The sequence below is a fragment of the Orcinus orca genome, chromosome 15 (assembly GCF_937001465.1).
Source record: "Orcinus orca chromosome 15, mOrcOrc1.1, whole genome shotgun sequence".
Taxonomy (NCBI): domain Eukaryota; kingdom Metazoa; phylum Chordata; class Mammalia; order Artiodactyla; family Delphinidae; genus Orcinus; species Orcinus orca.
This window is the reverse complement of record NC_064573.1, coordinates 55461619-55476502: the sequence shown is the minus strand read 5'-3', so window position 1 is coordinate 55476502 and position 14884 is coordinate 55461619. Positions and strand designations below refer to the sequence as shown.

The 14884-nt window shown below is 41.1% G+C and overlaps 1 protein-coding gene across 20 annotated transcripts in view; it reads left to right on the top strand.

Annotated features, from left to right (window-relative positions):
- The window catches only part of DLGAP1 (DLG associated protein 1), an 833306-nt gene that overhangs the window by 557503 nt on the left and 260919 nt on the right, over window positions 1-14884 (top strand). For 4 of the 20 annotated variants that reach the window (XM_049698302.1, XM_049698303.1, XM_049698304.1 and 1 more), the window contains exon 2: window positions 13214-13327. The exons of the other annotated variants lie outside the window; for them this stretch is intronic. In XM_049698302.1, coding sequence (XP_049554259.1) covers window positions 13214-13327 — 114 coding nt within the window. The remainder of the gene's footprint in view (window positions 1-13213; window positions 13328-14884) is intronic. 20 annotated transcript variants of the gene reach the window in all.

Below are 14884 nucleotides of genomic sequence, written 5' to 3'. Positions count from 1 at the left end.
GGGGAGGGATAGTTAGGGAGTTTGGGATTGACGTGTACACGCTGCTGTGTTTAAAATGGATAACCAACAAGCACCTACTCTATAGCACAGGGAACTCTGCTCAGTATTCTGTAACAACTTAATTGGAAAAGAATTTGAAAAAGAATAGATACATGTATATGTATAACTGAAAAAAAAAAAAAATGTGGCATGGTGATGACATACACCCCTGCCCTCACACAGACCTGATTTCCTCTTTCATATTACCCAATAAATGCAATTTCCTCCTAAAGTACATTTTTAAATAAATAAGAGCAGTAGGATTCTGACAAAGGTATATTTTTCTGGGTGGGAAAGTGATGCATTTGGTTTCATTTCCTCCTGGTGTCGTAATCCTTTGTCACATCAGCAATGCTACCAAGATTGGAACACTGATTTTAATATTTCATACTTTAATTGACTTATCTACTCGGTTTGAAATTTGGGGTGACAGTATATTTTCAGCTCAGCCTATTTTAATTCTTGTCCTAGACTCCAAGGAATCAGATGACAGCAGGTTTAAGGTAACATTAACCACTTCTTATTTTTGGCAGGTTGGTAAAAAATATTAAATTTTAATTATTAAATCGGTCTATAAAGTCAAGTAAAATGCACTCAAAATCATCTTTATATTCATTTTTGTAACCACAGAGCCTGCCACATGGCAGGCACTCAATAGATAGCTGATGAAAGAATGATGGGGGGAAGCACATCATTAGAAGGGTGAAAAAGAGACACCTCCATATGCAATCAGAAGGAACTCTTTCTAACCATATCTGAGGTTTCCGCTAAATGAATTTCAATCACCAAACAGTAAAACTCAGGTGAGATGCCCTTAGACCTCCAATGATCGTGACTGGTTTCAAAAGAGCTGTAGTTTATTTGTTAGAAAGGAGAATAAGTTACATGAAGTCCTCATAACATAAAATTTGCCTTTCTTACATAATGGAAATGGTAAAAGTGGCATTAGAGTTCTGCTTCTTTCTCCAAAGGATATTTTTTTAAAAGCACCCACAAATGTCATCCCATCTATTTTTAAGCAAAGTGCTGCTGGATAAACAGCTGAATCGTCTAAACCCAACGGGAAAATTCAACTTTAATAAGCTATTTTATCTCATTGAAAATAAGTGACACAGACCGATACAGAACATATGGGTTTTTGCATACGATTACATGTACATTTTCTTAACTTTAAATACAAAATTCTAACCCAAGCTGAAAATACAGGAAAGAAAAATAGCTTTAATAATAGTTCTTGCTGATTCTCCTACCCAGCTTTCATCAGTTTCCAGTTAAAACCTGTTCCTTAGGTTTTCTTTGCAAGTGATGGAATAGAATCTGTAGACTGAGATCATGTGAAGATGACACAAATTCTAAAAGGCCAGATCTATATGGACTGTAAATTTGTGGGCTTTTCACAGATTTTGTTTTTTTAAAGAAAAGTGCGTTTGGGGTTTTTCCACAGAATTCATTTTGTAATGAAATTGATACATGTTAATTCTGAAAAAAATACAGACAGTACGGAATGGTACCGAGTTAAAAGTGAAAGCCCCCTGCTTCCCAGGCTCCCCCCTCCTACATCCTAAAGATAGCCACCACTATTATCATTTTAGTGTTTTCTGATATTTCTTGCATGTTCTCAAACACAAAAATATATGCATATGTATGAGTGTTATACTGTAAATACTATTCAGCACGTGGCCCTTTTACTTTATTATATATGCAGTTGACCCCTGGACAACATGGGGGTTGGGATGCCAACCCCCCACGAAGAAGAAAATTTGCATATAATTTATAGTTAGCTCTTCCTATAGGCGGTCCCTCCATATCTAAGGTTCTAGATCCTCAGATTCCACCGATCAGGATCATGTAGTTCTGTAACATCTACTATTGAAAAAAAATCCACATATAAGTGGACCCACACAGTTCAAACCCACATTGTTCAAAAGTCAACTGTGTTGGTCTTCTCTCCATGTCAGTAAATAGATCCACCCCATTCTTTTTAGCAGCTGTGAGACGCTTCATTACATGGCAGTGTTCCTTCCTTTAGCAATTGTTTAATGCTCATCTACCATATGCCGGGCGCACTTCCAGATACTGAGAATAAAGAACTAAACAAAACAAAATCGCTGCGTTCAGGAAGATCACATTCTACATATTGAGGAACAAGGATGTTAGCAATGCATATCGACAACCGTCATTCACGATCACATTGTTAGCTTTTTACAAATGATGCCAAAATAAATCGCCCAGTAATTAAATCTTTAAACCAATTCATCAGTTGAATAAATTGCAGATATTATTTTTATATATCAGTCTTTCAGTCAGTGCTTTTGTTATCAACTGAGTTTCATTAATTAAAATAATGCAATAATAGAATTTTTATGAATCACTCTATCTTTTATAAATCTATATCCTCAAGTACCTTAATAAAGATATTAAAATTTTATCTGAATTGAATCCACCTGGGATAGCCTATGTTAATGCTTCAAAGGGGAAGCTGGTCAGATGCCCTAGTTTCCCTCTACTTTTACTGATCCATGTGCTAGAAACTTCTGATTTAATTATTTCATGATCCCCAAATGCCTCCCGGATACAATTTTTATGTCTCCTTTTGGTTTCTGTATAACATAAGAACAAAGGAAGGATGTTTTGTAAATCAAAACAAATAAATGTACTTCTCCATAGGAAATTCAAGAAAATTATGCCTCCTACAAAATTGGACAGAAAAATCAATTGTTACTTATGTGATTCTTGTTCAAAAAGCCATCCCTAAAACACCAGATAGGGAAAACCACTTCTGAGTATCTGTTGCCTCTGTGTCCCATATATTTATTACAACTGAAATCAGGTCAAATTTTACATCTAGAAGCACTTTGGACAGAAGAAGAGAACAAATCCCCCCCTTTCCTGCCTCATCCTACCCCACAGTGTCCTACCTACCCCCTAAAAGTATTTTCTGTTTGGGACTTCTTACAGTGATATCGGAACATTTGACTAGTTTGGCTAGAAGCTAGGAAGCACTTAATTTTCTTTTTCTGATTTAAGAACTATGTCCTCCTTAAAAAAAAAAAAAATTCCCTGTGGACTTTCTGACACGAAAGAGTTTGTTTTGTTTTCTGGATGTTGTCCAACTCTGTCTCAAGAAAAAAGAAAATAATTACTTTTTGCCAGATGGGATATCATAAGTGGAGCTTAATTTAACACTTTTCTATTAATTCAAAATTTTTTCTTCCTCTGCACAAACAATTGCAAACTTGAGTGGGAGGTTAAGTGCCCCCTCACCCAGCAGCAGTGAGGTGTATATGAATTACAGCAGGCCAGCCTTATTACTAGGAGGAGGCTTGAATAGCTGAAGAACCCAAATCAGGTCAGTTTGACTCATTACCAAAAAGGTAAAGAAAGGGGGAAAAAGACCCAAAATAAGCCTTTCTCAAATGAAATATATCTGCATTGTTACTGTTTGTAGGAGTTCACAACTTCTGTACTGGAAAAACATCATCGTTGAATACGAAATGTGGGTATGTGTCCGTGTATGTGTGAGAGAAAGAATTCTTAAGACAATATTCCAGAATTCCCAATATTGGATGTTACAATCCAAAAATGGGCAGAAGACCTAAATAGACATTTCTCCAAAGAAGATATACAGACTGCCAACAAACACATGAAAGAATGCTCAACATCACTAATCATTAGAGAAATGCAAATCAAAACTACAATGAGGTATCACCTCACAACAGTCAGAATGGCCATCATCAAAAAATCTAGAAACGATAAATGCTGGAGAGGGTGTGGAGAAAAGGCAACACTCTTGCACTGCTGGTGGGAATGTGAATTGGTACAGCCACTATGGAGAACAGTATGGAGCTTCCTTAAAAAACTAAAAATAGAACTACCATATGACCCAGCAATCCCACTACTGGGCATATACCCTGAGAAAACCATAATTCAAAAAGAGTCATGTACCACAATGTTCATTGCAGCTCTATTTACAATAGCCCGGAGATGGAAACAACCTAAGTGCCCACCATCGGATGAATGGATAAAGAAGATGTGGCACATATATACAATGGAATATTACTCAGCCATAAAAAGAAACGAAATTGAGCTATTTGTAATGAGGTGGATAGACCTAGAGTCTGTCATACAGAGTGAAGTAAGTCAGAAAGAGAAAGACAAATACCGTATGCTAACACATATATATGGAATTTAAGAAAAAAAATGTCATGAAGAACCTAGGGGTAAGACAGGAATAAAAACACAGACCTACTAGAGAACGGACTTGAGGATATGGGGTGGGGGGAAGGGTGAGCTGTGACAAAGTGAGAGAGAGGCATGGACATATATACACTACCAAATGTAAGGTAGATAGCTAGTGGGAAGCAGCCGCATAGCACAGGGAGATCAGCTCGGTGCTTTGTGACCACCTGGAGGGGTGGGATAGGGAGGGTGGGAGGGAGGGAGACGCAAGAGGGAAGAGATATGGGATCATATGTATATGTATAACTGATTCACTTTGTTATAAAGCAGAAACTAACACACCATTGTAAAGCAATTATACCCCAATAAAGATGTTAAAAAATATATATATATTGGGGGTTAGAAGGAATCATGGAGCATGCCATTAGCAAAGACTCTTCTACAAAGATAATCATTCATTATCTTGAATAAGATTCTTACCTCATGACAGTTTTTATCATAAAAAGTTGGCACGGTCTAGGTTCATGATACAATGCAAGACATGACACATACCTATATTTATAAGCCAATGTCACTTTCATGTCTCTATTTGCTATATTTCGTTTGCACAGATTCCTCTGAGTGAAACAAATGTTGGTATAAGCTGTACAAAAAATGTAAGTTCCCAAAGACTGCGTTCTGTTGTGGTTTTTCCCATCTACACCTAGGAGCCAACCTCCACTTTTGTTCTCTGCATATCCGTAGAGGAGATCAAAACAGTTTTGCAAATTGTGAAAAGAAGTCATGAAGATGAATCATTTTCTCATTTTGTTGAGTTCAGAGGATAAGTAGTTGCAGTATGATGAAGCTGAAAGCACTCAGGTCCTAGAGAGAAGAGATCTGAATTCTAGCCCAATTCTGCCACTTATTAGCGGTATAAACTGTAATTTACATTCCGGGTGTCCGTTTCTTCGTTTGTAAATGATGGCATTTATCAAAGCATGATGTGAATAGATGTTCATCTGAAGAGAAGGAATTGAATTTGACAAACCGAGTGATATACTCAGGTTTCTTTGTTGGCAGACCTCCACAGAAACACCCAATTGCAGCTCCCTAGAGGCCACCAACGACTCTCTCCCGGATGCTGGCTATGCATTCGATCCCCCAAACCCACCGCCATGATACTGCACCCCGCCACCAACTCCTGCATGCACAGGGCACTCCCTACCTCTGCGTATCAGATGGCAGACTTCTTCCCTGCTATTCATAGAGGAAAATCCAGGACTGAAGGTTCCCACACTTACATCCCAACTGATACAAACATCAGGTATAACTCAGGTGATGTAATAAACGATTTCATGAGCACTTTTAGCTCATTTTATTTTTTAAGCTTATTTGATAATCTGCTTGGAACTGGAAATACAGGCAGGAATAAGACATAATCTCAGCCAGAGGAATGATGTCATCCTGCCTCTCGAGTAGCTTACAGTTGGGTGGGTGAGACGGATTTGTCAACAAGTGGTTTTAAAATATTGTGATCGTGTTGCATTAGTAGTATGGGCAGGTTGTCAGAGCAGTTCTTTATTTTTTTAGGTGAGCTCTATATTTGTTCCATGAAGGCAGGTCATTATGGAATTCTTGGTCTTTTAGAATGCAGAAGAGCTTAAACAAAAGATAGGTCTCTGAGAATCCTATGTATTTCGTGTGGTGTGATGTGTAGATTTTCCTCTTCATTTGTCAACAAGAAACAGAAATTTCACAAATGACTCTCTTGCCCTTAAAAGCTTGTCCATTAAATTCACAAGCTTGGCGGGTGCCCTGCTAGGCGCTGGGTCTGTAGTCCAAACAGCAGAGGTTTCCTCTGCTTGGACAGCGTTTGTGGGGCTCCTGAGAGGCCGGTTAGGGAGCTGGTATTTACATGTAGGTTTTGACCCAAACTAACTCCTAGAGAAGGAACAGAGCACATACAGCTCACGACCGAAGACAGCCTGCCTATCAACCAGCTCTGAGTGGTCCTGTCTGCACCTGGAGTCTCACGCCCGCCGCCCCAGAAGCCGCCACCTGTGATGGCTGGTTCTGGGTGCCCCACCTGGCTAGGCTAGAGGACTCAGTTATTTACTTAAACACTAATCCAGGCATCCCTGGGAAGGAATTGTGTAGATTAAAATCTACATTCAGTTGACTAAGGAAAGGTGCTGACCCCTGATAATGTGGTCGGGCCTCGTCCAATCAGGTGAAAGGCCTAAGAGCAAAGCTCTTCTTCCAGAAGCAGCATCAGCTCTGCCCGCAGACGGCAGCATCAGCTCTGGCCTGAGTTTCCACCCTACCAGCCTGCCCACCAGATTTCATACTTGCCATCCCCCAAAACCAAAACCATGTGCCAATTCCTTCAAAGAAATCTCTGTTCGTTCTGTTCTGCTCTCAGAACGTTGACTGATCCACTGTCCCTTACTCACAGGCCACTGAAGATTCCCCCAAGTGCATGGAACTTCCCACCCCAAGCCCCTCCCACCCCCAGGCTCAAAGAGCCTTGAACTATTCCACAGTCCACCACGGTTCAGCTCTATTATGAATTAAATAGGCTGTAGGGGGTTGGCTCCCCGTGGGAACTTAATCATCACTTACAACATGATTTCTACACAAAAATACCTTCTGAATTCCAAAAACAAGCTTTTATTTAATAGACATTATATATATATATATATATATATATATATATATAAAAAATACTTATATGTAAGTTCATACCATCTTTATCCTTACAGTAAGGCCCTGAGTATGTGTTCCTGTCCTCATTTGATGTTTGAGAACACTGAGGTTAAAAGAGATTAAGGTCACTGGGCCAAAATCACACCTGGTAAGTCGTAGAGTCAGATCTGAACCCAGCTTTACCTGATTCCAAACTCTATACTATATTCATGTCACTATGATCCTTCCCCGTACGTGAAAAACTACCTGGGTAAGAATCACATAGTGGCAAAACATTCCATTTTCTTCTGTGCCACGTTTGTAGGTGTGCTGTGTGGAGAAGGGTTTAGACATTACCTAACATTTATTGAGAGCTTACTATGTGCCAGGTGCTTAAAGATTCCTTTAATGAAACGTCTAGGTTGAATAATATATCATTTCTATACTTGGACACTTCAAGATTCTAAAACATGTTATTCCTAATGATTTTTTGTCCCAGTCCGTCTATTTTGGTCATAGATATTTAATGGGTTTTTCTCTCTAGTTCTTAAATGACAGAGGTTTCACATTGACATCAAGTACCATATAAATTAGAATAAAAAGACAGGGCTGTTCTAAGGTGAATGAAAGCCTTTTAATTTATTTATTAATAACATGCAAATGCCTTTTCATTTTGTTAATGGTGTCCTTCACTGTGCAAAACTTTTAAGTTTGATTAGGTCCCATTTGCTTTTTTTGTTTGTTTCTTTTGCCTGAGGAAACAGATCCAAAAAAATTATTGCTAAGACGATGTCAGAATGCACTGCCTGTGCTCTCTTCTAGCAGTTTTGTGATTTCAGGTGTTACATTTAGAGGCGCAAACAACTAGGTATAAAATAAGTTACAAGGGTGTAATGTACAGCTTAGGGAATATAGCCAATATTTTATAATAACTTTATATGGAGTATAATCTATACAACTACTGAATCACTATGTTGTACACCTGAAACTAATATACTACTGTAAGTCAAGTATATGTCAATTTTTAGAAAAACAACATGCAAATACATTCAAACATCAGGCTGCCTGCTCTTGCTTTTGCACATGTGGTACCAACCCAGCTGATGGACTGACGACTCCTTCTGGGAGGGCATCTCCAACCCTGGCCAGTGCATTCTCTGACTCTCGGCTACACAGGGACCCATTCAGAAAGACACTCCTGTCTGTCCTTATTCTGAAGATAGACAGCCATTTAGAAATATTCTTCTACAAAAATACAATCAGTAAATGTAAAGGTAACTAAGAACCGGAGCACTCAATTCAAGGAGTATTACTTTAGGGTCTCATAGCTATTCATCCAACAAGCAAGCACGTCTTAAGCATTTACTTTATCGAAGGCGCTTTGGGAGAAACAAAGATGAATCACATTGTCTCTCTGATGAATAATGAGCGTGGCGGCGCTCGGTACTGGATGCTCTAAAACACAATGTTTTTCAAACCAATGGCCGCAACCAATTAGTGGTTAGTGAAATCAATCCAGTGGGTCACAAACAACATTATTTTTAATTAAGTAGAATACAATAGAAGAAAATAGAAGAGAGAGTGCGTGGCATGCAGAGAGGTTAAGTAGTTTTCTTTCAGTGGCGTATGTGCATGTACCCATTTCCAAAGTAAGATGTATTTCTTACTGTGAAACATAGTTTAAAAAGTGTTCAAAAGCTCCTGCTTTAGAGAGAGAGAGAGAAAGAAGAAAACAAAAGCCTTGGACTCAAGAAGCAGCTTGCTGGGAAGATAAAGCTGATTAACAACACAGAACCCTTCGGATAGAGCAGCTCAGGACCCGGGGCTAAAATGAACCTTGCTGATTTCGTGCCCCAGTGGGATTAAGACCAGGGAACAATCACCGTGACAGTTCATTACTCCTTCCTCCTCAACAAACCCTCCACACTCAGCCTTGAGGACCACACCTCGGTGACCCTTCTCAGACAGCCTTGCTTGTTCCTGCCCAACTCCCCAGCTCCTGAGGTTGGATCGGTGCCCAATGGGCACATCTCTTGGGCCACTTCTCTCTTTTACATTTCTTTTTTTTTTTTTTTTTTTTGCGGTACGCGGGCCTCTCACTGCTGTGGCCTCTCCCGTTGCGGAGCACAGGCTCCGGACGCGCAGGCTCAGCGGCCATGGCTCACGGGCCCAGCCGCTCTGCGGCATGTGGGATCTTCCCGGACCGGGGCACGAACCCGTGTCCCCTGCATCGGCAGGCGGACTCTCAACCACTGCTCCACCAGGGAAGCCCTCTTTTACATTTCTTAGATCACCTCATTATTCTCAGAGCTTTAAATACCATGGGACTGCCCACATTTGGTTTCCCAGCCACATTACTGAACTCCCAGGCTTGGATACCCACATCCCCATTCAGTCTCTCTACTGAGATGTCTCGTGGGCATCTCAAACTGAACGCGTCCCCGACTGAACTCCTAAGCTTCGTCCCCCATCTCTGCACCTCCCTTGGGCCTCCTCATCTCAGCTAATGGGAATTCACTCCATCCCACTGATGAGGCCAAAAGCCTTGGAGTCTCTCATAACTCCCCTCTTACCTGCAACACCCATGTCCCGATCATCGTTAAGAAACCCGCTGGCCCTATCTTCTCCCCATCTCCTCCTCCACCACCAGCATCCCTCACCTCCACTCTAGTCTGGATGACTGCATAAGCCCCCCACACTGTCCCTCTGATCCTACCCTTACCCCCTTCTAGCCATTCTCAACCAGCACCGGAAGTGATCCTCTTAAGCCAGAAAGTGTCCCATCTCTCATCAAAACCTCCGATCTATTCCCATCTCACCCTGAGTCAAAGTCACGGTCATCACCATGGCCTGCAAAGCCCACATGATCTGCACCCCACACCTGATTGCCATCACGCCCACCATCACACACAGCTGTGCTCACCTACAGTCTCCTCTCCCTCCCACCTGGCCTCCCCTCAGGACCTTCTCACACTTCTTTCAGCCTTGAGCACTCACCCTACAGATCTCAGGGCTAATCCCTCGCCCCCCATCGTGCTGATCTGTACTGGGAGGTCTCTTTCTCAGTGAGACCTTCCGGGTCTGTGCACACCCTTCAACACTGCACATCCCGCCCACACGTACCCTCTGGTCCCCCTCCCCGGCTTTCTTTTTCTCCACAGCACATTCACCATGTAACGTACATTTTATTTATCATATGAATGTCCTTTTCCTCCTTCCCCCACGAAGGCAATTGTTTTTCCGGTTTATACACTGCCGTGTCCCCTGTGACTAAAGAAGCAGCTACTTCACAATAATATACATTGAATAACAAATGTGTATCGGAGAAGTGAGTGAATACTTTAACAGTATTTTGAAAACATCACAAAAGAAATGGTATTGTAATTTTACTTCCAGCCTAACCACTAAGCAAAGGAAAAGAATACCATCATAAAGTTTGGTCTAAGAAACCTTACCTCAAACCCTACAATGAATACTCCAGGTGGGACACGCCCTCTCACTGGAGCTTGAGCTAGTTTGGAAATCCTGGTTCAGGTAGCTGTTGGGTGTATCACTCATCTGTGCCCAGGCTCTAGTGACAACTCTTAGCTCTAGATATCATGCTGTCTAGAGGAAGTGGGTTGAAATATAGGCTTAAAGTACAAATCCTCAAGAGACAGTTTCCCCATACAAGAATTATTAACGTGGAATTTTGTGTTACACATGTGCAAAGGACACTCAAAATATTATTCAGTTCTTTCTAGATTCACGTAATTTGAAAGATGATCGTATGGTTATATTAGAGTGTGGTATTCAGGAAGGAAGGATTCTGTTTGGGTCCATTTGAATGCAGTACACTTTCAGGTGTTGTAAACGTAACTTGGAATAAAAAGTCCAAACATCACCAAGATGCAGTAGTAATCATATGATAGCGATGAAAAGCAGGAAATCTTTACTTGGGTCTCTTCTTAAATCTGCTGAGTTTTATTTAATAGATACCAAATGCCTCAGTGAATGCTTCACAAGTATAATAATTTATAGCGTCATCTGAGAAACTTAATATCCCCAAATTCATGATAAACTAAAGGAAAATATTTGCTGAAATTCATTTCAAAATTCATAATTTGGAAATGAAGTATTAATACCGGAGATGATGGACTTGATAATTTTTAGACTCTAAACGAGCTTTAACAGTTGCTCCTAATAAGATGATCAGACTTTACATTCTAAGGAGAAAGATCCATGCTCATAAGCATTTGACAAGGACTGGGGTCTCCATACATGCTGGGAGAGTCATAAAATTTTAGCCAACACTGAAGTTTACTTTTGATGAATGGTATTTCTACACCTGGGCTTCTATTGACCCCAGGAGGAAGCTCACTAACCTTCTACCCACTTCGCTGCTTCTGAACACCAGACACAGAAGTCTAGTTTGCCTCAGGGGATTTGAGTCATGGAATTATAGTACAGAAACCTACATGCTAGTGACTGCAAAAATAATGGAAAAATATGATGGCTTAGCTAGCCATGGCAAGCCAACAGACATGCCTCCAATATGTCAGAAAGACATGTGAGAAATGAACAGTTGCATTAAAAACTAAGGACTCTAAATTAGCTTATCTCTGTATAGTCAGTGGAAATACATATATTTACCGTAGACCTAAACCTCTGGTGTTTTTATCTTGCTATCTATTAGAATTATGTTCTTGCTTATATTTCACTCAAACTTGTAGCCAGCTATAACTGCTGGGTGACGGGTGTTCTGCGGGCATTATTTTTTAAAGTCTTTCGGTTCTTCCAAGCAGCCAACCCTCACTACTTGTTACAGGTTTCAAAATGTTATAGTGTTGTATCTCCCAGCAACTTGATGTTTGAGTTTTATGTTTAATGGAAAATTACTAAGTGTTGAAGGTTACAGAATGATATGATGATATGATGAAAAGATCATAGAAATTTGAGTGAGACAAATGTGTCTTTCAATTCTGACTACGGTTTACTAGCTATAAATTTTCGAGGATGTTATTTAAAGCATAAGTCTCAACTCTCTCATCTTTTCAGTGGAATGACTAACCATGCTGGGGTTTCGTATTACCTGAGATAATGTTTGTGTAGCAGGGAATGTAAAACGGCTGCCAGTGGGTCCTGAAGCTAATTGCTTCCCTATAGATACACTGCAGGAGAGGAACAATCTTTGTCCCAGCTTCCAAGCAAAGGTCGGGAGATGCCTGCTGATTGAACAGCCTTAGATCACACGCTCAGCCCTGAGACAAGCGATAGAGCTGGGGAACGTGATATGCCAAGGCCTCTGCTACTCCTGAGACATATGGAGACCTCAATTGGGGGGGAGCAAGGTTTCCCCAAAGCAAAATCGTGGGATGTGAAACCAAGAATCAGAAGTAGAACTGGGTAGCAGAAGCCACAGACGTTCACTACAATCAAAATACAGGGTAGACAATGAATAAAATGTGTTTTCCTCCCCTCTCCTCATATGATACTGGAATATAGTACCGTAGTTACTATTTCTTGTTCTGGTATCACAGGGGTATCTTCCCAACAGATCGTGCCCCCTTTGACGTGAGCATCACCTCAGCAATATTTTCTGCCAGCCCCACAAAGGCCCATGGGTCCTTCCCCTCCTTTGAGGGGTCACAGACGTTGCCCCTCCACATTTCTCCTGCAGTGCCATTTCCCAATGGAAATGCACTTTGCATTTGCACAGATACATTCAACTCCAAAGGAACAGTTTTAGCACCAAGAAGAGGATTCATAAGAACCAACTACAAAGCCAGTAGGTAATTCGGAGGTACTGAAATCTAATACTCGACTTAGCTGGATTCGCGTTAAAGCTATTTTTACTCTTTTCCTTCATCTACCCCCCAGATTTGCCCGATCCGCTTAAAACTTGTAAACCCCTTTGAGACCAGACTGTGTTTTGTGAAATGTCTTTGGTGTATCGCCCTGGCACTGCTATGGTGCAAGGTACCCCGTAGATACCTGTAAACATACGTGGGTGAGAATAATTCCACAGGGTAGCAGCGAATGCATCACCATCAAATAGCACTGTTTACAACGTTCTATTCAAGGGTATTTTAAAATGTTATTTGGAGAGAGATGTGGCCATGGGTATTAGCCCTATTTAAAAAGAGGTAGGTATTTACTCTTGTCCTTGATAGGTAATTTTTCAGCAATCTTAAGCAAATTAACTTTGACACCAGCTTCAGGATTCAAGGGGAGTTAGAAAGGGTGGTTGCCAGGGAAATCAGGCCATGGGATCTACACATCGTGTAATTGTAATTTTCCTATTCTTGCTTTTTTTTTTTTTTTTTCTTTCTGCTTTTGCTCTGAAAAGAGCAAGCTAAAAAGGCTACAGGGACATTTATGCCAAGTCGCATTTGTCAAGTTGAAAGCTGTGTGGAGCAGAAAAGCAGTTCTCCCAGCTGCAAAGAAGATGCAGAGAAGCCGAGTGAGTAGGGAATCTGAGAGCTCACTAAAAGTGCTTAGAAGGCCGATGCATTACAGCCATTTCCGGACAGAGCGCTAGGCAGGACCTTGACGTCCAGGGCAAAGCCTTCTTACAAATGCTGAAGAACCACCAGAGTGCCTGGAGGCCCTCACAGCCCCCTTGAAAGCGTGGCAGGCAGGCAGGTCTTCTGATTCCTCACAAACTGTCCACGCACGTTTAAGCAAAAACTGAGAACAGCGGTTGTTAAGGGCGCCACACCATGGTGAGACAGTAAGCGCTGCTTTATCTCACAATTATTTTCCGTATTTATTATTTTAAACCCTCTTTATCCGTGCTAGCCAATTAGGGGCAAGCTACTGTGTGTGCTTATTTCAACAGTTATATTTTATTTTTAAAAAGTACAGAGCATGGGAGCACGCACTCCATTTTTTTTTTAAAGTTAATTTGTTCACACCCTCAATCCGCATATCAGAGGCAGTGTGCTATCCTCAAAGGCTTTGGTATCAGATAAATGCAGACTCCTACTCGTTATGATGACCTTGGGCAAGTCAGTCCAGCTTTTTGAGTTCAGTTTTGCCGCAGTAAAATGGAAACAGGAGTGTCTATTTCATAGGACTGCTAGAGGGATTAAAATAAAGTTACCTTGGTATCGCTTCCAGCCCTTGAGATTACTCTATAAATGTCAGCTTATTCTGTAATTATCTCAGATCCCCAGCTTTCCTTTCCTAAGTACAGGATTGCCTCCTCCTATTTACCCTTCCTTATCAAGCTCAGAAAAGGCCAAATAGGTTGACCCCCTTCAGCTATAGCCAAGTGCCCTCACTTACCTGGTTGCTTCCACTGAAATGCTCAGTTGTTGAAGAAATCAACAGCTGCTAATGGGTAGCCTTGCAAAAGCCTAGTATTGCTACCCACCATTTTAATCACAGCTCTTCCTTGCTACACTGTCTTCATTTCTACCTAATGAACCAAATGCCTAAGTTATTTCTCCCAGCTTCTTTGGTCCCTGATGAAATAGAAGCTGGCTCTAAACCTCACCTCTGCCTTAGGTTTATGTGTTTTCCTCCCAAATCTCTGCAGCCCAGAACTGCTCACAGAATTACCCCGGCGTCCCCTGGTATATTTCAGGACACATGCTCCATTTCGGCTGTCCCGGCTTTCTAAGTGTCTGCGTTCCTTTTGTGGCTCTCAGATTTCCCCAAATCTCACGCATTTTCATTACTCCAAACCTCACCATCCAACTTCCCATCCTGAGATAATCTGCTCTCAAGGAGTCACTCACACATGGCTTCATCTCCCAGCCATCGGCTCCCAGACCATCCCTGGCACAGAATGTCTGACTCTATCTACATTGAGTTATATGCTATGACAGCAGCTCAGCTAAACCCCATGTGCATTGGAAGGGCCTTTTCAAAGTAAGCCTTCCCATGTCTGCAATAGTATGTCTTATTTTAATTTCAAGGCATGTAGTTCTTTGTTTATGAATTATTTTTTCCTCAGACTTTAAAACTCTCAGAAGTTGTTTTCTTATCTGAACTCTGTGTTCTTTAGATCATC